General features: G+C 43.3%; 1 protein-coding gene across 6 annotated transcripts in view; it reads left to right on the top strand.

Moving 5' to 3' along the window:
* Positions 1 to 17741, top strand: part of ACTN1 (actinin alpha 1) — an 87428-nt gene extending 69687 nt beyond the window's left edge. For 2 of the 6 annotated variants that reach the window (XM_032112679.1, XM_032112681.1), the window contains 13 exons: positions 63 to 155; positions 1278 to 1508; positions 2045 to 2192; positions 2789 to 2939; positions 5354 to 5462; positions 5947 to 6087; positions 8043 to 8225; positions 8948 to 9082; positions 9914 to 10093; positions 10997 to 11143; positions 13346 to 13411; positions 14880 to 15038; positions 16833 to 17741. In XM_032112679.1, the coding sequence (XP_031968570.1) occupies positions 63 to 155; positions 1278 to 1508; positions 2045 to 2192; positions 2789 to 2939; positions 5354 to 5462; positions 5947 to 6087; positions 8043 to 8225; positions 8948 to 9082; positions 9914 to 10093; positions 10997 to 11143; positions 13346 to 13411; positions 14880 to 15038; positions 16833 to 16991 (1902 nt within the window). In that variant the 3' untranslated portion in view covers positions 16992 to 17741. Of the gene's footprint in view, positions 1 to 62; positions 156 to 1277; positions 1509 to 2044; positions 2193 to 2788; positions 2940 to 5353; positions 5463 to 5946; positions 6088 to 8042; positions 8226 to 8947; positions 9083 to 9913; positions 10094 to 10996; positions 11144 to 12713; positions 12795 to 13345; positions 13412 to 14879; positions 15039 to 16832 lie in introns of all 6 variants that reach the window. The other 4 variants (XM_032112680.1, XM_032112677.1, XM_032112676.1 and 1 more) reach the window with 4 other exon arrangements.
* The last annotated feature ends 6102 nt before the right edge of the window (positions 17742 to 23843 follow it).

The raw sequence follows: 23843 nt of genomic DNA, 5'->3' as shown, positions 1-23843 counted from the left end.
CAAGGTTCGGATTGGGTTTTTTTCACACTTTTCCCTTCTTTTGTTTTTCTTCTCTTTGTCAGGCGGAGACAGCAGCAAATCGTATCTGCAAGGTGCTGGCAGTCAACCAAGAAAATGAGCAGCTCATGGAAGACTATGAAAAACTGGCCAGTGATGTAGGTGTTGGTTTCTGAGTGTGGTAGTATGCAGAAAAGAATTGCATTTAATGCTGATAAGTAATCTTGGAGAGTGCTATTGACCCACTGCTATTTTCCCTGGGAAATTATTGTTTCCTCTTCAAATTGAAGACTGAACTTACCTTAAAGACAAGAACAATCTACTTTAAAACAGAAAGCTTCCATAGAGAAGCTTTGAATTGCTCAGTTTATTAAGAGCCAGCCCAGAAATGCTAAAATTGAAGGAAAAATCAAGCTGGCTTAACTTGCATTTGTCAGGACTATACAAGTTCATTATGTCTTTCATACAGCTTGTATGCTAGTATACTGTAGAAGTCAGGATCAGAGAATAAAAGTTAGAGATAATTGAAGAAAGAGATACGCATTTGCTGATAATGGAAAGAATCTGAGTCAGATACAAACTGGAGGCTGCTTTTGTTAACTGAGAAGGCTTACAGACTGACAGCAGAGAAACTACAAAAAGAGACCAAATGTGGACTGGAGTATGTTTGTGGTAGGTAAGTAGGGAGAAGATGGACAACAGAAGGGCAAACATAACCCATAAGCCTGGTTTCAGCCTGATCTGAAAAGCATAGGGCACTACTCTACTCACTCTGTGGACTGCCCATTGCATTAGTGTTTTGCCAGCTCTCCAGATAGGTTTGTTATGGAGGTATATTCAAAGAGCTACACTGACTTTGAGGAAGCTAGAGGGGAAAAAATGTAACTGAAGGCAAGAACTTGATTTCTCCTGTCAGATTGTTCTGGAGATCATATGACTTACAGCATCCTTTAGTTATGCAACAGTCCAGCAAAATTCCTAAGGCTTTACCATAATCTGAGGACATAGTTTTGGTCCTGGTTGTGCAAAAGCTGTGCCTTAAGCATGTTGGATTGGCACTGCTGCAACAAGCAGTACTACTTAGTGTGGTAGGGAATGTGCTGCTCATTAAAAAAAAAGTGCTTCCAAAAAAGCTGGCAAACTTCTCTTCACGAGCACTGCTGGTAGCAGATCTTTCTGGCAGCAAACGTAAAAGTAAATGGTCCCTTATGAAATCAGAGCAACACCTGCAGTTTTAACACAATTTTCAGTTGAAGGCTTCTTGTCGTTGCTCCTTCCAGCTGCTGGAGTGGATTCGTCGCACCATCCCCTGGCTGGAGAACCGGGCCCCAGAGAACACCATGCAAGCCATGCAGCAGAAACTGGAGGACTTCCGGGACTACCGCCGCCTGCACAAGCCCCCCAAGGTCCAAGAGAAGTGCCAGCTTGAGATCAATTTCAACACCTTGCAGACCAAGCTGCGGCTCAGCAATAGGCCAGCCTTCATGCCCTCAGAAGGGAAAATGGTCTCGGTGAGTGGGGGTAACTGCTTCTGTGTACCCCAACCATGCCTAAAATACAAGACTCCCTTTCTGCCCGTGGGTGGGCAGAGAATGCCCACCTTCATAGTGAGATACTCTGCAGGAGGAACCCTGCAAGATATGGATCAGGGAGGCCATGATAGGAGAGGATCAAGTGATCATTGCTTTCCTTTGTCTAAATCAGACTCTGAGGCTCTTCCCAAATTGCATGTCTTTATGAGGAGATGTCTGGGTGCCTTTTGTTCTTTCTGATTCAGAAACTGTCGAGTTTTATTAAAGTTTCACGTAGGGAAACTTTAAAACTCTAGAGGTGTTTAGAGAGGCTTTTTTCTGCAGACAGTTATATCCTGGCACTTCTAGTCCTGCTTGTCTCCCTGACTTGTCTGCAGAACCCCCTGAGGTGAAAAGCCCGTGCTTTTCATGGCTTTCCAGTCAGTTGGAGCCATGTAGCTCACTGAGACTAATGCGGGTGAACATCTTCCCTCCACCTTCTAACCTACCTTTCCTTCTCATGTTCCTGTCTCTAGGATATAAACAATGCCTGGGGTGGTCTAGAGCAGGCTGAGAAGGGCTACGAGGAGTGGTTATTGAATGAGATCCGGAGGCTAGAGAGGCTGGATCACCTGGCAGAGAAGTTCCGGCAGAAGGCATCCATTCATGAGTCCTGGACAGATGGTAATGCCAACCTACATGCTTCCTATTGCCTGACACAGTGCTGACTGTTATTTAGGGAGGAAGAGATGGGTTGTGCATGGGTCCTTCCATGAGAGTTTCCTCTTGAGAAGGCTAGATTTATTTTTTATTTTATTAGAAAATAATGTATGAAAACCAGCTTGATCTCTGTTCTGCATCATGCAGTCAAGTGTTGGCATTCCCTAACTGTGGCAAAGTGAGAACTTTGGCTAGAAGAGAGCAGCTACAGAGCAAAGGAAAAGTTCCTGTGCTGTAAAATGCTACCATTGGCTTTTACAGGATCAGTGTAGCCCATTTTGCACATACTGAGACGAGTCCAGTATAAACTGTGACAGTGCTGGCTTAAGCTGCATTATGTGCCCTTCTGTGCTGTTAATGGCAAACTCACACTTTGTGGTTTGAAAGTGAGCATTGTGCTTTCTCTGGGCCAGCAGTCATGGGGACAAGCCTCGGGCAGGGCGACTGGAGTGGGGCCGATGCCCTTTTGAGGGCCCTCGAGGGTGCCTGGGTGGCCAGAGCTGGCTTTGGCCACCCTGGGTCCTGTCCTTCATTCTTCTGTCCTTTGGCTCCCTCCACAGGTAAGGAAGCAATGCTGCAGCAGAAGGATTACGAAACTGCAACCCTCTCAGAGATAAAGGCCCTGCTGAAGAAACACGAGGCCTTTGAGAGTGACCTGGCTGCACACCAGGACCGCGTGGAACAGATTGCTGCTATTGCACAAGAGCTCAAGTACGGCACCCCAGCGCACGTCCCATCCTTGGGGCCACAGAGGCTTAGTGAGCTTTGCTCTCTGCCCCCTTGAGAGCAAAAAATCCATCCTCATACAAAAATGCTGGGAATTCCCAGTGTTTCCAAACAGTATCTAGGATACTGCTATCCAGTATCCGGACACACCAGAAAAGCAGGCCAGAAAATGGATGAGTCGTGGGTGCTATGGAGGAGGAGGCAGAATTAGATTCCTAAGCCAAGTTTCCATCCTCTTGCAGTTCATTATGCTGCCATGCACCCTTTCCTAAAGAGTTTGACCTGCTGCTGGCACCTGCTGTGTTTCAGAGTTGTAATACTATCACACTTTTCCAGGAACAGAAGGAAAGAGGAGAGGATAGGAGGGTCTCAGTTTGCTCTCTTTTATAAAAAAAAAAGTCCTCCTTATTCTAGCCGGAAAAAAGCTGCTGGAGGCCATCGTGGCCTCATTCTTTCCCCCAAGAGTACTGCACTGTGTGCACTCTGTTAAGCACTTGCTACAGGGCATCCTCACAGCAGATTAACTCTTTCCTTGCTCCACTCCAGTGTGGAAACCTTCACCTCCACTCCCTTTCCTGGTGTAATACAGGTTACCAGGAGAAATGGGAAGCTCATCAGGATTGCTGGAGATAACAGGCAGGCAAAGAGCTAGTGACTGCAGCAGGGAGGTTTTGAAACCCTGCATTTTTCTTGGCAAAAAACAGTCTGAACTACTTGGTGTTGACTCTGTTTCCTATTTTAAAAAGATTTATGTATCACACTGGCCTATCTAAAGTTAGTGTCTGGGCCAAGATCAGTACTCTTGGGCTGAAGAGCTGTTTTTCTCTAAAAAATTAGGATTACTGGATCAAGATCATTATCTTCTTTGACAAAAGAGATTTACAGAATTGCTCTCTTGTCTACTGGAGAATTGACCTTGGAACAGTAGGAGGGTTCAAGGCAATCCTCCATGTCAGTAAGATTAAAACTGAGTCTGTCTGGCCTGCAAGCATTACCTGACCTGCCACTTCCAAAGCACACGCTACATGTCAGCCAAAGCAGCTGCAGCTCTAAGAGCAACAGGGAAGACTGAGGCCCAAGCTGTGGGAGAGGTTATTTCTTCTAAAGTGTGAGAACAGCGGGCTCTGCTATTCATATAAAAGCCATCTTCCATCTCAGCAAAGAGGCCATGTCCTGAAAAACCATGGCAGAGCTCCTTTTCTCCCCCTAAGACACACTGCCAGAGACATGCAGAGGGTGTGGAGGAAGCCACTGCAGCTACCCATGGCAGGAAAGTTTGGGGGCATGGCACTGCTACTACTACTCCCTAGCAGTAGTGGTCCAGCATGGGTGTGTTAAAAGTCAGACTTTCAGAAAGAGTTCTTTCTTCTGCAGTGCTGGGTCTGCAGCAAAGTCGATCAAGCAACTGATCTGGATTAGAAACCTAGCAAAGACATTATTTTTAGCCCAAATCAGTTTCCTGGCTAGTTTACTGAAGAACTCCATTGACAGCTATGCCCACGCACCTCAGGAGGGCAATACAATGGCATGAAGAAACACGATTGGGGGAGGCAAGAGTGTAACCTCCATTACTGCTTAGAGAATTGCTCATCAGATGGCTCAGGGTCACTCAGTATCCCAGTGATTTATTCTGGGTTTTTCTTTCAAGGCTGGCACTTCCCAGATTGGCTGGTCTCCCTCTCCCTGCAGATTTCTCCCTCTTTGACCATATGCAGAACTATGAGCACAAAGCAGTGCAAGGCCGTAAGCTTTAGCGTGTCCCTGTGCTCTCCTTTCCCCAGTCATACTTTCACCAGCTTGTGTTCCTTGAGTGTCAGCCTGTAGATATGTCAGCAAAGCACTTCTCGTCAGGCTTCTAGGAGAGAAACCTACACTGTTATTCTGGGACTGTCCTAAATAAATTTACTGGGTTATGTAATTTAGCTATTCCTTGCCACCTGTACTATGCAATTCTTAGGACACTCTTAAGCAGTTTCTTAGTGTTCCTAATAAAATCTTTGCTTTCCATTCTGATGTACAAGCCACAGTTAGTTAGCCTGCATAATGTTCTTAAGCAGAGTACCGGAGCAGATTGCTCCGCTCATAATCTCCTTATTTCCAGTCTGAGCAACAGTCTATACTCCCTTCCCCCTTTGGCAAGTTATTCCCATCAGGTAGCCAGCTTCAGTATTTATTGAGGCCTTGGGTGGTCCTGTTCTGTGCTGTTTAATGTACCATAACATACAGTGTCTCCTAAACTAGATCCTGGTATCATCCTGACTTGCTTTATTTGCAGTGACCATGATCTCTTTGTCTGAATCTGTCTTCAAGACTGATAAAGATTTCTAATGGATTTCTCTTATTTCTGTACAGGGTCTTTATTTGACTTTTTTTCATTTTTTTTTCCCAACCCTTTATAGTGAGCTGGACTATTATGACTCTCCCAGTGTCAATGCCAGGTGCCAGAAGATCTGTGATCAGTGGGATAATCTGGGTGCTCTAACCCAGAAACGTAGAGAAGCCTTGGAGGTGAGATATGTTACAAATTGGACCTTCTGGGTAGTGCATTTGTGGGGGGCAAGCTGCAGTGTGCACAAGCAATATCAGCTCACTTGTGAACTCCTAGAACATCCTGGACTGTAAACAAGGGCTACATTTCAGTATACTTAGTCTGCTTTTCTTCCAGCCCAATTATGGTGCCATTTATTTTCTCAGACTATTGATTTATTTTTACATTTTTTGTGTTTTGTAATCTCATTCTGCATGAAAAGACTGTCTTTGTTTTGTTTTATTTCAAAGGACCTCGGATTTGTTTTATTTCCCTTAGAGAAAAAATCTGTCCAGTGTGTAATCTCTTAACAGCAGAGAGATTTTTACTGACGTGCCATCCTGGGAGCACCAAGGAGATCTGAAAGGAAGGAGCAGCTCAGACAACCCATGTATCTATGTGATTATTCTTCTCCAACCATCTTTCCTGATTTTCTTTCTTCTTTTTCTTTTTGTGTGTGCACAGAGGACAGAGAAACTACTGGAAACAATTGACCAGTTGTACCTGGAATATGCCAAACGAGCTGCCCCTTTCAATAACTGGATGGAAGGGGCCATGGAGGATCTGCAGGACACGTTCATTGTTCACACGATTGAGGAGATCCAGGTACAGAGCAGTCATTTGCACCAATTAGGTGGGGACAGTGAGAAGTTTGGGGTCTCCTGAGTTGCATGAATTCAGAGTGGTATGAATTTATAAGTTATATTTTGGTACTTCTGCTCTATTGAGTGAGCCTTATCAAGAGAAATAAAAATGAGTATGTTTTTCCTTGATTTTCTCCAAAAACCTGGATCTGAATAGATATAAAACATACATGCATCATCCTAGCTGGACAACAAAACTGAAAGCAGATTTTTCAGAGTAACTCCAGAGCCATATTGATGGAAGCCTGAAAATCGAGAGAACCTTTTAGGGTCTTGTGGAATTTTTCTTTAACCCACACAAGCAAAGCTTAGTGCTGCTCACAGGGTCTTCAGGTCAGTTCTCACATGGAATGTCACGTCCAGGTCATTTGGTCTTATGTGACTGACAGGATGTACCATGAGGACTGTTGAGCTGCCAGCTGGTTCTTGGTGCTGAGCACAAGAAAAATCAGAGTTGTCCTCTTTGGCGTGGAATTACCATTTGAAATCAAAGTTGTCTTGCCTACTCTAAGACAACAAAGACAAGTGTCTCATTTTTTCCCCTTCTGAAAGAGTGTTAGGAAAGCAGCTTGAGGTATAGACAGGTAATTTGCAGACCTTAGAGAGCAGGAATTACTCTTTCCTGAACTGCAGTGAGGACTTCTATTTCACCTGCTTGATGGGCTTGTGAAAAGAATCCAAGTCAGCTCTTTGCCGGAATTGCTGACAGGAGTGTGACCATCAGTGAGGCAGCAAATGGCAGACCTACAGGGAGCATGACAGCCAGGGCAGAAGCAGAGCAGTGACTGTTACTGAGGTGCTACTTGTTTCATCCATGATGCCCTCCTGAACAAAGGGCTTCATTAAGTCTTTCATAATGCAAAATAAATCTAAACAGCACTTAAACACTTCCATCATCTCCTTGTGACTGTTTGCAGTGTCTTTCCCAGCCCCCAGACTTGTATTACATCTCTATGGCCACTACAGCAGCTGCAAAGTAATGAGTCACTGTGTAAGAAAGGAATTTTACAGAAAGTAGTTAACAGTGTGTGTTGTGAGAGAGAACAGTCAGTCACGTGGTTTACTTTCATGCCCTCTTCTGTCCACACTGTTCCCTTGGTTATCCCTGCACACACCGCTGTTTCCCATTCATTTTCCTGCCTCTTTCCCTGCATTTGCTTCCCTAGTCTTGATCTTCTAGGTTTCTGGGATGAAGTACCTTAAAGGCCTGTAGAAGCAGTGGGAGATGAGCCAGGACTAGCTGGCTTGTCAGCTGACTACAAATTTACCAGCAAGCGCTCCCCAACCGGCAGTCCTTGGAGCACAGCCTGGGCGCCGCAGCGAGACAGGGAGCAGGAAGGGCCTGTTGTGGTCAGGCAGAAGGAGCTGTTTTCCAGCAGCAGGAGCATGTGATGCCTGTGCAAATTTGCAGCTGTCTGGAAGACCTTCACCTGGTTCTAAATGATTCTAGTGAAATTGAATCTGACTCTTAGTACTCATCTGGAGTTACTTTGGGTGTAGAAATGGTGCATACCTGGTGGGAGAAGAAAAAACACAGTGCATTTAAACTAGTGAGACTTTTTTTTAATAGTCAGATCTTCTTCCCCAAAGAGGCTGGCAAGCAGTCACTGAGGAGTGTTGCAGAAATAGTTCCTTCTAAATTATGAGCCGTTACTATTCCATCTTTTTTTGGTATGTGATCTCTGTCCCTGGTCAACATGGGACAGAAAGAGAGGGAAAACAAGACTTCACATCATTTGACTACTTAAAACATCCCATTAGTGATACTGAGAGAACCTGAAAAGTGTATTAGATTAGCCTGCTTTGTATGCTGGGAATATGTTAGCTTTTGCAGTCACTTCAGGAATATGGTCTCTGAAGAGGCTATTTCATAAGTAATGTTCTTACCCTCCCTTTGCTGCTGCCTTCCTTCTGCAGGGATTGACCACAGCTCATGAGCAGTTCAAAGCCACGTTGCCAGATGCCGACAAGGAGCGACAAGCCATCCTGGGAATCCACAATGAAGTTTCAAAGATTGTCCAGACATATCATGTCAACATGGCAGGAACGAATCCTTACACTACAATCACCCCACATGAGATCAATGGCAAATGGGAGCATGTGAGTTCTTTCCAGCCTTGCAGGGTAGTGGGGGCAATGTCACTGCTCAACCACTGTGGGCCCAGGAAGTGGATTATTTACTCTGCAGTTAACCTCTCCTGTTTACTCCTGAGTTTGGTGTGGTTTTGTCATTTGATTTTGGCTCAATTGCCATGTGCTTGGAAAGTGGAAGATGTCTTTGATATAAATGTCTAAGGCACATCAGACTCCCTTTTACATGCTAATTTTAAATGAAAGTTGCTAAATTTAAAAGCTTTGAGGTTTTTGATCTTCAGTTGACCTGCATGTATAGCACATAAATCGGTATCCTTTTTCACCATTCAGCCCTTCAAATGTTCTATCTCTGCAGCCAAGTACCCTTTCCTTGCTGTAATCCTAAAAGAGCAACTACTGCCCATACCCGTTGCACTTATGGTTCCTACTACCAAACAAAATCACCAAAGTGAGATCTGAACAGAATCCTGCAACTCAGTTAACATGAGCCACCAAAAACCCAAATAATGAATGGAAGGTGCTTCTGGTCTTTCATGGCCTGACGTATGCTTGTGTGTATCCTACAGCAGATTGGGTTCACGTTCCATGAGTTTGCCCACTGTGACTTAAACTATATGAATGCTTGTTTTCACTGCAAACGCCCACTCCTCCCTCCCTTGAGGCAACTTCTACATTTACTGTACATGTGCCTTTGTGTGTCTAAACTGCACACTTGCTCATTGTTGTAGGTGAGGCAGCTGGTTCCCAGAAGGGATCAAGCCCTGATGGAAGAACACGCTCGCCAGCAGCAAAATGAACGACTTCGTAAACAGTTTGGTGCACAGGCCAATGTCATTGGACCCTGGATCCAGACCAAGATGGAGGTAGTGCTTTGCAAATTTTGAAACAGTCTCTTTTTCTCTGTGATCTTCACTGATATCCTTATTCGTGGTCTTTCTTGATCACTGTCACAGCCATTCTTTCTTCAAGTTACAACAAGAGAAACATCATAGAAAATACAAAGAATATCAAGATTAATATTGGTTACTGAAGTGCTTGTACTTTTCTGCCCCTCACTCTAGTACCAGAAAAAAAGCATTACTTAAGATGGAGAACATTGGTATTTTAAGATTTGTGTTTAAATGCAACAAATTAAAAATCCTAGATCAGAGACATAGTTTGTGTAATTGCTTTTGCAGAGTGATTTTGATACACATGACTAAATAAATACAATGAACATACCAAACATCTGCAGAGGAGACATTTTTAAGGGAGGTTTCTCTTTAGGTAAGATTTGAGGTAAAGTAGTTGGAGTTGATGAAACATAAAAATACTAAGCTATTACTGATGGTAGGAGCTGGAAAGAAGAGAGTGATTACAGAAATAACGTCTGTATGAAGGAGCTAAGTGGCAGACAGTACACCAGAAAAAGATCTGGCTTGGTACATTACTAGCTTATGGACTGCAGTTTCTTTTTCTTTTGTATCCTTGTATTAGACACATCTTATGTGATTCACCTCACTTGAAAAATGTTCAGGGCTGTGCTAAATTTTTTGCTGACACTTCACAGGAGCCGAGACAGTAACTGCTCCATGAGATTTTTTTTTTTTTTGAATCATCATCCTGTGTGAGAGTGAAATTGCTGCAATAAAGGTCAAGCATGTTGAGGCTCGTCCTTTCAGTGGAGTGTAACTCCTTTGGCTTTGCTATCGCAGGAGATTGGCCGCATTTCAATAGAGATGCATGGGACCCTGGAGGACCAGCTCAACCACTTGCGGCAGTACGAGAAGAGCATTGTGAACTACAAACCAAAGATTGACCAGCTGGAAGGAGACCACCAGCTGATCCAGGAAGCGCTTATCTTTGACAACAAGCACACCAACTACACCATGGAGGTAAGTGTTTTGGCAGCAGATCAGACAGCCTCATCTGCTGTGGCCAGCTAGCGTCAGCCACATCTAGTTCTGGCAACATATTGTGGTTCTCAGGCAAATGGAGAGCTTGATAATATGGCCAAACATGCAACAACATGTCACTGAATTTCATTTTTGCCTTGCTGTACTTCATGCCAAGCCCTTCCAATGTACTTCCAAATATGGACAACAGAAACAACCTGAATGAGATCCACAGTATTGCTTGAAAAATTGACAGGTCTCGTTTCTCCTGCCACCCGATTGTGTTAGCTGGGATTAGAAAGGGAAGTGCTGCTGATTTTGAGCTGCCACTACCTGGCACAAGAAAAAAGTCCAACAGAAGGTTTTTTTAAAGTTGGAGACTGGCTTTATGTTGATAACGTGAGGTTTCTTGGGAGCAGTCAGAGTTCAACATGAGTCCAGCTGAACACAGGCTTTGAAACTGGTTTTTTGGTTTCTGTCCAGCTTTCCATTAAGCAACAGTAGAGGCAGGGGAGCTCCAGTGTCTTCCAAGCACTGTGTTTTATTTAGTTTCTTGGTAAAGAGAGTTTTCTGCTTAACTAAGTCCTAGGAGCACTGGGTTTGTTTCTCATTTGTGTTAAAGGCCCCTCCAGTATGTTGCTCTGACCAGGCAAGGGAACTTTGAATAGGACCAAGTTTTTCTTAAGATCAGAATTTGGCCTCTTCAATATGGGGTTTTTTCAGTCAAAATTCAGATTTTAAACACCTGCAGATTAGAAAGAATTTTTGTGAGAAAATGGACACCAGGACTGTGTTGCACACCAGGATCATTTAATTTGCACTAAGTAGCACGTCTGATCCACCAGCCTCAGAAGGAGAAGAGCGACTTCTTAATTTCAATATTGTCCTGACCTCTTTTTCCAGCATATCCGAGTGGGCTGGGAGCAGTTACTAACAACAATTGCTAGAACCATCAACGAAGTGGAAAACCAGATTCTGACCCGTGATGCCAAAGGAATCAGCCAGGAACAGATGAATGAGTTCCGGGCTTCTTTCAACCACTTTGACAGGGTGAGTCAATGCTGACTGCAGCTTGGTAAACTACAAGGTTCCATGTGGACTGCACAATGCAATAACAAACAAGCAGTCACTGTGATAAAATGAGATCACAGAAGATGTTTCATTCTTAAAAGTGCCACTCCTGTGGAGCAGTCATTTCTGTGAAGACTGCCAAGTGATTGTTAGCCTGGGGAGAAGTATGTCTTCACAGGAGACTGCAAAATTTCCTGGTAAAGCAGAAGTGTGGAAAGGTTTGAAGTCTTTTTTAGGCAATAAGACTTTTATCCATTCCTCTTCAGAGAGCAGATTATTATTTTGATTTATAAAATTCTTGAGACAGTCTGTTTTCCACTCTTCTCTACCATCTCTGCTATATCTGAGGGCAGCCTGCCCTCAGAGATTGGCAGTGCTTTTAAATTGCTGATTACTGGCTATTTCAGCCCTTCTCTAGCTGTCAAAGAAAAATAAACCATGGCTTCTCTCCTTAGGAGAGGGACCCATAAAGTTCTATAGATTTTATATTTTGACCTTCATATCATTTGCCCCTTCTGAAGTTCACAACAGTCTGAATGTTAATGCAGACAGAACACGGGTTTCCCACCTTCATCTGTTTGATTTATGATGGCTTAACATTGACTTTAAAAGCTGGGGGTTTTTTGAAGAAAGTCACTTGAAATTGGGCCCACCATCCTGTCTGTAGCTTCCTTGATCTGGCCAGAGGTAGTGGCAGCAGGCAGGGGCTCTTCAGTGCTTGGGGGCTGTTCTGAGCTAAAATTCTGCAGAATGGGTGGGGATTCTTAGTTCCTGTAGTAGCTTGTGTATTATTTCATAGGTACATCCAAACGCTGGGGGAGTGGGCAATGAGCAAAGGGAAGAGCAGCTGCCAAGCTGCATTGTGCTGCACTGTACATCTGTGGTGTTTGCAGAGCTGAGCACTTGAAATAGCTTTGCCAGTCAAAGCTCCACCTCGTGTGCAGGTCTCATAAATACAGCCATAACGCTGCTCCCCTGAGCTTCAGCTGTTTTTCTTTGTCTGTTCCTGGGATGCCCTGACAGCTAAGCTTCCTTGGGTGTGTTGTCAAACATGCCCTGCCCTCACCTACTCCTTTAGTGGAACTTTTGACTATAAGATTAAGGCAATGCTTCCCACTGCCTCTGCCTGCTCACCTGCACTCTGGGTTACTGATGAAACACAGGGCTTCTGACACTGGATAACAAGCAGTGATGCAAGTAATTCACTTGGGAGATTGAGATCTTGAGGCTTCTGAGCATCAGCTGTTTTTGTCATTCAAATGCTCTCAAGATGGGATGAGCTCTCTGAGAACGAACTGTTCCAAGAGCATTTTTAGCACATCCTAAAATGTCATTGTGATATCTAATGTTGTGCACTTTTTATTTTTCTTCCCTGTCTTTCTATCTGCATGTCATTCTTCCTCTTCCTCTCTCCTCACCCACTGCATGGTGCACCTGTTTGTTGTCCTTTCATCTCCCTTTGATCTCTCCTGTGTCTCCCTTCCTTCTGCCCCACACCGTCACTCCACTGGCACTGCATGTCCTGCTGCCTGGCACACCGCATAACCAGGACCACTCCGGCACACTTGGCCCTGAGGAATTCAAAGCCTGTCTCATCAGCTTGGGTTACGATATTGGAAACGATGCACAGGTACTGAATGCTAGTGGTGAACACAGACAGATATTAAACTGTGAAAAAATAACAGTTTTTTCCTTTCTTTTCTTGTTTGTCTTAATCCATCTGTCATTGTTGTTCTTGTGTTTGACTATATATACATCACTTTTCTATACTACTTCCTCTCTAAATGCACTTTGGTATCTATTCCTTTTTAATTCCTTAATTTTTTGTCTTGGGAGAATTCCTTTTATGTCTTCGAACTGTTCTGCTTACTTCTGGGTCACTTCAAACTCCTTTTTTTGTCCATTCCTCAATCTGTCTTGCTTAATGTCTTTTTGCTGTTTTTTCATCGCCAATATGTTTCTTGTGTGTCAACTATTCCATGTCCAAAACCACCTTTGCTTCTTCATGGTTTCACAAACTCTCTTTCCTCTGTTATTTTTCATTGTCCTGTAAATCCTTCCTTCTATCTTCTCCCCCTGCCAAAACTCATTCTTTGTAATGTCTCCTGTGGGTTCATTTCTCGCTGGACTGGTCTCCCTTTTCTCTCTTGGCTTTTTCCATCTTTGCGTCATTCTCTGTAGAAGAAGACTGGTATGATGGATTGTGAAGATTTCCGAGCCTGCCTTATCTCCATGGGTTACAATATGGTAATGTAGAGTCCTCTGTCACTCCTATTCAAAGTGATTCTGTAGGCACCTTCAAAAATACAGGGAGAATGTGTAGTGAATCAAGGTAAATATAGCCTTATTTTCCAGAATTATCAACAGTGTTAAATCTAAATCTAATCTTGGTTGTATGTGTAAAATTCTTGTCTCAAAACTATAGCTAAAGGTAAAAACAGAAATGATTGTCTGATTCCTGGATAGTTCAAATAAAAATTATGTTTATCAAACTGTGTAGCTACTAGTGGAAGAAACAATAAGCTCCCTCATACTGGTGCCTGCTCTCTGCACAGCACACACAATCTCCCCCAGCCCTGAATTTCAGTTGAAATCATTTGGAAGTATACACGACCTCACTTCTGAATACGCTCAGAATGCTGCTCCTCACATTCCTACCATTTGTTTCACATCTCCTTTCCTGTACATGTATGTTCCAGTTCCAGTCATTCTCCCCAAAGCTTTTCCCTCACGAGAATACCTGAATATTCAGAGCAGTAACATATAGCACCTTGAGAGGCATCACAGCGAACAGGAAGAGCTTCACCAAAGACTGATGCTCCTCAAAGGGCAGGAGAAGAGCACAGTGCAAGCATATTCATCTGCACTCTGGGTGTCTTTGCTCCTGATAGCAGGCAAAGCAGTTTAATCATCTTACTTATCAGCCCAGTATAAATACAGACTCTTTGGTGTAGCGTGCCAAGACAGTAACATTTGATTAGGTATCTTAATTACTCTTGAAGGTATACTGTTCTAAATGTGTTAGGAGAGCCTGTTCCCAGGAGAAGACTCAGCTCTGCTCTCCCCTCCTCCTTACCTGGGGAGGAAGGAGTCCCAGAGATGAGAACAGATGACCTTTTGTTTAAATGCAGAAAGAAATGCAAAAAACTACACTACAAGGTTTTGTCTTCCGTAGCAAAACTTCTCTGTAGGATCTTCCCTGTAGAGACTATTTCCCTGGGCCACTCCAGATATGCAAGTCCTTCTTTCCAAAGCCTGCCTATTAAAGATGAGTAAGATACTATGAAATATCCCAGAGACATTTGTTCTGTTCTGTCAGCTGAAGAAAATTGTAAAAGTTCTCTTCAAGTAAATGAAAGTAAAAGGATTTGAGAAGTGCAGATCTTCAAATACTGCTACAGACATCTAGCACACGTGTAGAGAAATTTGGGTCTTCCTTTGAAGTCAGTTGGTATTGTTCCCCAGTAGGAGCATTGTCCTAGAGCTAGATGTTATCCTCAGGCATAGCTGGCAATGTTTTATTCCAGAGGACAAATGAGTGGCAAGCATTTGTACACAACAGCAAACTAGAAAAGAACATCCTGATTAAAACCCTAGAGGTGGTTTCTATTTGGTTTTGTTTTCTAGGTATGAGATGTGCTGCTGAATGGTTTCTCTCACTTTGGTAGCACTGCTGCTCAAATACCCAGGCTTACATGACTCTCTTGCTCTCCAGGGAGAGGCAGAGTTTGCCCGCATCATGAGCATTGTTGACCCGAACCGTTTGGGTGTAGTGACCTTCCAGGCCTTCATCGACTTCATGTCCCGGGAAACGGCAGATACAGATACTGCTGACCAGGTTATGGCTTCCTTCAAGATCCTGGCTGGAGATAAGGTCAGGCTCCACACCTTGGCTTGCTGTATCTGCTTAGCTCCTGCTTTCTTTTTTCACTTGTCTCTGAGAGAAGGTGTTGAGGGAAGCACTCTGTCATGGGGGGGGTATTTTCACAGGAACATTCTGTAGTGCTGGAGGAGTGCAAGGTCAAAGTGTGGGTTAATGAGCAGCCTGCTAAGGCACTCGAAAGTCCTGTTCAGCTGTCAGTCAGAACTTTGCAGCCCACTCTTGCTTTAAAATTTTAATTAAGAGCTTGGTTGCAATTTGTTATTTTAAAATGAACAAGTTCAACAGATGGTTTTTGATTAGTCTTGAAAACTGTTCTTTACTGACAGCTGTAAACTTGAGATGACCTTTCTCAGATCTACATGTCACTATCAGTTTTTATACAGTCAGTAGATTTTCATTGAGAATATGCAGTATCTGCAGGAGGAACACCTTTTAATCATAGAAATTGGTCGAATGTAGGAAAACTCAGGATGATATGAAAAGTATTAATTTTTTAAATTTAAATGATCAGTGCAAGCAGCTGATAAAAAGTGTAATCTTATTTTTCTTATATAACAGTGCCCACTAAGCTTTTATGTAACTGAAAATATTATATGTACATGTAATATTAACATATCTCTTTATTTGCTAATGATTTGAGTTATCTCACATGAAATATTGGATGCCATTTCTGAGATTGTAATGAGTTACCCTTAAATCCGGTACTGGTTTCCATTTTTCACTAAGAATCTTTTCATAGTCATAATCTAGAAACCCATGATACCTGTCCTTTAGATATATACCTGACCAAAGCCAGTTCTATTGTCTTTTGAGGCCTGAAAATTCCATGTTATTCAGATGAGCTAACCACTGAATAAATAGGTACTTTGAGATGCAGTATTACTTATTAACTTGTTTACTCTGGACAGTATGTTACATGCACTCGTCAGTGTTTAACATGCTCTGGTGACTGTAACATGAGCTAGTATTTTATTATGAAGAAAAATACCTCATACCCCAGTCATTAAAGTGAAAGGCAAAATTATAAGAAGTCACAGGAGAGAGAAGGGTGATGTGAAACCTGAGCTATTGCTCAGACAGACTGTAAATGGCCATGAGTTGGTAAGCTAAAGACAACATACTGATTAGGAGACAGGCAACTACTGTTACCTACTGCATGGAGAGAAGCCAAGCTGGCTCAGCTCAGCGCAGCAAGTCTTCAGAAGATGAATTTACATAAGTTTTGCTTGCTTATTAAAAATGTCCACAGTGAAAGGAACTGTGGAAGCAATACAAAGTGGTTGCTTGTCTCCTGCCTGCATTGGTGCACTAGCAAGAACTAGTGGGGCCCCTTTCCTTGCTCTGAAGAGAGGGAATGGCAACTCCCAAGCAGCACAAGCAGCTCTTACCTCCTGCTGGTGAAGGACAGCATCCAAATTAAATTTCAGCTTCCTCCCATTTACTTTCAGCAGGAACTCCTTTGTCAACAGGAAGGCACAGTCTTACTCTAACAACTTGCCTGACTTGCCTTCAGGTCTTTTCTTTAGCTGCACCAGTATCTCTCCTGCAAAACCAATATTCACTGTAAAAACCATCTGCTTGCCCAAACAGTAGGGAAGGAGTACGTGTCCTGCCAGGGTGTAAGTGCAGAGAGCTCCCTGTGTGGGTATACAGCACAGGTCTCATTGTTGGGATCCTGTCCCTCAGTGTTGCCTTGCTGCCCTGGTGGGGCGGGGGGGGTTGTCCCTCAGAGGAAAGTCAGTTTCCTGAAAGTAATGATTGCCTTATCATTTGTCTTCATTGCAGAACTACATCACTGTGGATGAATTACGGCGGGAACTGCCTCCTGATCAGGCTGAATATTGCATTGCTAGGATGGCACCCTACACTGGCCGTGATGCTGTACCTGGTGCCCTGGACTACATGTCCTTCTCCACAGCGCTCTATGGCGAAAGTGACCTTTAACTTTTTTCTGTCCCACCACACGCTCCCTCCCCTCTCCCCCGTCCAACACGCCCTATTTTCTCTTTGCAAAGCAACCTCTGCTCCGCTCTTTTTTTGTGTTTTCCTGTTTTGCGTCAGATAACAGATCACATTTTTAAGTGGGGGGGGGGAGGACATTGACACGGCACCGCCTACCTTGCCCTTGAAATAACAGTTTACAAAATTATTTTGTGCAAAAAAAGTTACGTTTTAAAAAGAACAGACATATTTTATTATAGAAAAAGGTATTTTTCTCCACCAGATTGAAACTTAAAAAGGAAATGTTAGAATATTGCACCAAGTATTTTTTTGTTGTGACATAGAAAGTCAAGCACAATGTTACATTCCATCCTTTCCAAAAAGAACCAAACTATGACAAAACTCCACTTGTTCTGTTAACTATTACATTTGCATATGTCTCCTATCACATTTATCTTGGGAGGGGGGAAGGCACACAAGTGCATGTGTTTGCTGGTTCACTCATTTCATGAAAATATTTTATGATAAACTTTTGAAATTGCTGTGTTTTCTAGGGAAAAAATAATGTACACAGCTCATGTTTTCATATTTAATTAAAAAATACAATACGCCGCCTATGTTTATCAGTGCACAACTTTTTTTGTTGCTGAGAGTTGTCTGGTTTCAGAACATGAAGCTTGAGAGTTGATAACTTTGATATTGCTTGTCACAAACCATATTAAAAACTTCTTGTGATAACAACTCTAGACTTTATTCATTTGTATAGTAAAATTGTTTAATCCTATTTAGTTAAACATGATAAGGAAAATCCAAAATTATGTTTTTAATTAAAATTACAGTACATTTAATGGTATATTCTCAGCCCCATAGCCTTTTCATTCTTGCTGAATAATGTTGAAATTTTCACAGCTTTATGACCACTTTAAAACCTCAATACATCCCTATCTTTAGAAGCAGTATTCTTGTTACTCCTTAAAAACCAGCACAGAATTAGTTAGTAGAGCTGTACAAAAAACCATCATATCTTAAACCATCCATGAAACATCCATCCACTGTTCCATGCTCAGCACTGAATATCTGACTAATTTTGATACCACATCTCCTGACATCAGAGATTCCTCCAGAGGTCATCTTTCTATTGGACATACAAAAGAAACCAGCCTTCAGGACAACTCCTTTGGGACTTTTATTGTGTCATAAAATAACACACGCATGCATGTGTCTAGAAATTAGCAAAGGGGGGAGCAGCTAATCCTTCCAGCCATCTCATACTACAGGTGCATTTCCTGCCCTCCCACAACTTTAGGAAACACAGGGTTAGGAGCAAAATAACATTACTGCTTTGTGACGTGTTTCAAGTAAGTGTTTTATAGGTATAAGCATATACCTCTGTCTCTAGTCCTAAAGGCAGATTTTATTTTGAAGTAATGACTGCAGGAATGGTGAATTTGTGGACAGATTCACAAGGAGCTCCTTGGTAACATCGTCCTCTCTTCCCCAGGGCAGAGCTGAGTCCTGAGGAAGGTATTGCACAGCTTTCTGGTTTATTCCTGACCTTCAGCAGGACACAATAAAAATCAGAGCAGCAAGTTGTGATGTGTCCCAGTGTGACAGTATCTGCCTACTGTATTGGGAGAGGGGATGCTGATGTCTGCTACCATACTTCTTTCCAGGAGACACCAAGACCTGCATTCTCCTGAATGCATGAATGAGTGAAGGCTGAATAATGAGTTTACAAGGGGGCATGTGAATAAATGCATTTAGCTTCATACATGGACAAGGCCAGGCTACACTCACCACGCTTTGTCTTCAAAGGTGACAGTTTGTGTAACTTAGCTGTAATTGTGTTGTTAATGGGGGCTGGAGTTGAGCTGAAGCCGAGTTTCCTGTGTTGAAACCCATGATACTGAGAAGCCTGGAGGGGTTGATATGAATTGTCAGTAATGTAGGACTTGGAGCCACATAAGTATTTAATCCACTTGCAAGCTCATTTTCAGCTATGTCACTACTGTGTTGCTGCAAACGGGACTGTCCTCTTCAAAGGTACGGTATGCTGATTTCCACTGCCATGTTTTAAAGTACGTAGCATAGGTTATCTGTTTGAAAGCTAAAACAGCAGAGAGGATGACTAGAGCAGATAATCTTTATTGAAGTCTGCCTCTGAATATCCATTGCCCTTGCTTTGGTAACCCTCTTTCCTCTTCCACAGTAGCTGCCCTGTCCTTGCTTTGCTGCACCTGAGAAAGGACATTTGCACTGTCAAAAAATTTGAGATCTCTGTAGGTTGTACCCCTGCTCCCAGAAGATGTAATGATATTTTAATATTTTTTTATTTATTTAAACAATAAAACTGGAGTGGGGGAGAATGGGAATATCTTTTGGGCTATTAAATGACCACTGTCTGGAGAAAAGATTCCTGTTATTTTGAAAAAGGGGTGGAAAAGACTGTAGCTGCACCTTGGGCCATCGCTTTGGGCCCAGGTCTGCTACCACTCTGAAAATGAAACCAAACTATGTTGAATGATCATGGTGACAGGACTCTGCAAGTCCATGCTTGGAGATTTCAGAAGTCTTCATAAAAGTCTTTTACTGAGCTGTGGCAGCATTGCAATGTGTGACCAGGTTTCACACAAAACCCCAGCTAGGTGTTAGTATTCCTAGTTTTATGACAGCAGGTGGCTCATCCCTGCTGACACCACAGATTGGTGATAACGTGTGGGCTCCAGCCTCGCGAAAGTTGGCACCCCAGCACTGCTTTCGTGAAGTTGAGATGTCAACAGGAACAGAAAGCCCTTGCCTATGCTTCTGAATACTTGAATAGAGTTTAAAATATTGACAATAGGTGTGCCTAAAATATACTGGCATGTTTCTTCTTGGGTGGCATGGCCTCTGAGAAACTGGCTAGAGCTTACGTGATGTGGTCTTTCCCTCTGGGCTGTACATAAAGCCTCCCCATTCCCACCTCACACGCGGAGGAGTGCTAGGATGCTGCCAGACATTGGCCATCCTCATTTGCAGCACAAGATTTACCTTGCAATTGTGTGGCCTAACAGTCTGGGGCCATTCGTATGCTGAAATGTGAAAACAGCTTTTGGTATTAGGCTCATGGTTTTGCAGCTAACATGCCATTCTTTAGCCAAGTCCAGGCATCAGCCTTGATGAAATTCATCTCTGGAAGCAGCCGTTTGCAGCTGCCCCTTTGGCAACTGCCCCTTCGTCTGCCAGGAACGGAAAAAGTGGACAATCCACTTCAAGCTCACTCCTTCCATTCAGGGGTAAACCATTTCTGTCAGTCTCCCATACTCACTATTTCAGGTATGGAAATAATACTTTTTGAAGAAATTAACCAAGAAATCTTCCAATTCTTCCATGACTGTTGATATGTTTGGCTGCTGAGATCTCAATAACCTGCCTTATTCAGCCTGACTGTCTGACAGTACAGGGGCAGAAAACACTTCAGTGCTCAAACAACATGGGTCTTGTCTTGCCTGCCAGAATGTCAACCACATTTCCCAAAGCCTCTCAAATCTATCTTGTGACTGTTGCATGTCATCTGGTTTGGAGCAGAGTGCAGGAGCAGAGCCAGGAGTCTCAGAAGACAATGAAAGGAAACTGTTCTGCAACCTTGAATGAACTTGGTTTCAAAGAAGTATTCATATATCCATGGAGATTCCATCCAGACAAATCTTGAGTGGTTTTATCAGGGAAATAAAGGAGAAGGTGAGGAGTAGAGAGGTTGGGGTTTTGTAATGGCTGTGAAAAGGAACAGCTTGAACTAAAATGACTTTTTTAAGAAAACAGAATGCAGGTATAATTTTCATACCATAACAAGAAGATTATTTGTACAACATTACTTGCACTACAGATACTGAGGTAGGACAGACTTTTTCCACCCCTTTTTCCACCCAAGTATGAAAAAACCCTTAATCCTGTTGAATTCATTAAACCTTTGAGGTGACTCTGGCTACTGAAAGCGTTGCTACTGTGCAAGCCCTTAAAATCCGTTGCATTAGCGCTAAGCTGCTGGGAAAGTCTTAGCATAGTAAACATAGATTAACTAAGTCTAGGGCATATCCTGATGCAAACAGGTAATCAGAACATTCCCCAGCAGGCACTGAGAAAATGTGCTAAGTGCTGCAGTCACTAGAGAAGTCAGGCATTGCTAAGGATAAAGTTGGATGATTGCATCTTATACAGGGAGGGATGCTCTAAGGCTATTTCAGATAGATTTAAATCTCACCAATTTAAACCCACTGAAAATAAAAGGAGAAATATAATCTTTTCTATATTCTGAGGGCTCAGAGCTACTATAGACTAGATCTCACCAATAAGATATTAAAATAGATTCTTCCCATCTTTGAATACCATGCAACAGCCAGGAAATGGGGTCTCAGTTTAGTTCTCTGCTTTGACTTCTGGGACATACATGCACGAAAAGATGTTGGCAGAAACTGCACTACCTCCTGTCACTGTCTTACCTCTTCTCAGCAAGTCTCTTTACACCCCCTTTCTATTAGTCAGTCGTTCACATCCTGGTGGCCTAGCTGACATTCAAGCAGAATATTGAGGACCTCTAGTTATCATCATGCCTCAGTGACACGGACCCTCAGACTGTCTGCAAAAGCACGATCTCTCATTACTGCTGCAGGAAACCTGTAGTGTTACTCCCACTGTGCAGATAAAGAAGGCACATGCAGGAAAAAGGGCTAGATGTCACTAGAAGGTAGAAAAATATGAAGCCTTTATTTACAATTACAATCCAAACAGTCTCTGTTCAGCTGGTGCTCAGGTCTGGAGGTATTGCTCACTAGGCTTTTCCCTGTTGCATCTAAACCTTCTCTGCACACCTCTGTTTCTGCTTTGGGGCATGTCTGGAGTGGGAGATTGAAACTACTGAACACCTGGGCCTGTGGGACAGTCCCCTTCAGGGCCCAAGCACCCCCCCTTGCAAACATCCCACATCACCAGGGGCCACAAATCTTACCCAATGTAAATAGAGCAGTACAAACCAGCAAGACTGGCTGCTTTGCAAAGTTTCAAGGTGGGTTTGCCACCCATTTGCTCCATAAAAGCCTAATTGCCTAAAGTATCTTCACATGAGGAGAGTAACACAAGCTCAACACCTCATCCCTCCTCAGGATGCACACCTCCTAGCCCTACACCTTAACCAGCAGGAACCTATTGGCTGGGCCAGGGAGCATCTCCTCAGCCTCACTCTCTCCCTGTAATAATTAAGCGCTCAAGCAATAGGAGAGTGTGTGTGCCCATATCCTCATGGTTTAGGCAATGAGTTTGCAGAAAGAATGCTGCATTTCTGTCCCTGACAGAGGTGTTTTTTAGGTATTTTCTATTAAACAGTCACAGGATAAAGACCCTTAGGATGGGAAACAGGCCCTAGCATGCCTCTCTCAGCACCCCAACCACTAGGCCTCTCCTTACACTTGCTCTCCCTCAGCTATCTGCTCCATAGTGGCAGAATTTGAATGAGAGGAGCTTCCCTCCTCCAGCACCACAGGCTCACACTGTGGTTAAGACACTCTGGTGGATTGGAGACTGAATCTTCAATCTGAGGAAGACAGCAAACCTAAGCTTCCAGAGTAATGGCTATTTTAAATGATAAGCCATTTTACAAAATGTAGCTGTTGGTCTGAACATATGTTTTGGCAGCCAAAGGAAAGAACAAGCCCTGGTTAGTCCTCGTTACAAACAGAAGTTGGCACTCCTCTGGGAGACAAGATCATCCTTTGGATCCTGGGTGGAAGAAGGCTCTGTTTTCCCAGCTGCAGGCAGGTGCATTTGTGTTGAGCAGGGGCAGGATGTTCAGACCTACACCTCCCACCGGTGCTTCCTAGCAGCCCCTCACTCATTTGCTAGCATTTTTGGTTCCCACATGTCCTGTACAAGACCTAGCTTTAGGTCTTGGATTGGATTCTTTCTGGATGGCTGGCACCTGTTAGGTACTGCAGAGAAGGCAAATGAGTGGTTACTGTCTCCAGCCAGAGGTGACTTGCCTGGGGTCCTCAGGAAGGTTCATGGTGGAGCAATGAACTGGGCCCAGCTCTGTCACCTTCCAGTCTGAGTGCTGCAGTCATCCTACGACAAGTTAAAACCTTTTCCCATACCACCCCCTAGTATCTTAATTGCTGCTGTGGCTTTTTTGTATGACCCTGTGGCTTTCATTGTACAGATTTGCCTAAAAATAAGGACTACTTTAATCTGCAGAGTTAAGAAAGCATTTTATACTTTTATTATTAAGCACATTCAAACATCTTCATCATCACCATCACTTTAATGAAGAATTTCTCTCCTTAATGAATAGGACATAACTTTTAATCTCTGGTGCTGAGCCACAGCATTCTGCTTTCTAGGACAGAGAAAATAAAATTTCTTCTTCAGGGAAGTGAGAAAGCAGTTAATTTACCCCGGCAATAAACAGACTGTGGTTTTTTAGTATTCTGATTCCAGATAAAGTGTTTGTTTACGTTTGTAGATGTGCAGTCAGAACACTAACAGTTCCCAGTGGGCTTTCAGATGTGCTTCTGAGAGACCAATCTTTTTGTGCAAGCAAAATGAGGGAACTAAAACACAGTGTTTTTACTGAAGTTGATTTTGCGCGTGATAGCTTCCAGAAACACTATCCACATGCGAGAGGCAATGCTGCAGATTCTCCTAATGATATATTTCATGCCTTTTAGCACCCATGCAGAGTGTCCAGAACCAAGAAAGGGAAAGCAGGACCCCAGCCTGGCTCAGGCACTATCAGAGCGGCTGGAGCTGTGTTCCAGACACACAGCCACATTCTTCCCTGCTGACATGATCCCAGAGGCTGAAGAGAAGCAGGATAAAACCGAAAAA

This window comes from Corvus moneduloides, chromosome 6 (assembly GCF_009650955.1).
Source record: "Corvus moneduloides isolate bCorMon1 chromosome 6, bCorMon1.pri, whole genome shotgun sequence".
Classification (NCBI taxonomy): Eukaryota; Metazoa; Chordata; class Aves; order Passeriformes; family Corvidae; genus Corvus; species Corvus moneduloides.
The sequence above is the reverse complement of the archived record's forward strand: the minus strand, read 5'-3'. Positions and strand labels throughout refer to the sequence as shown.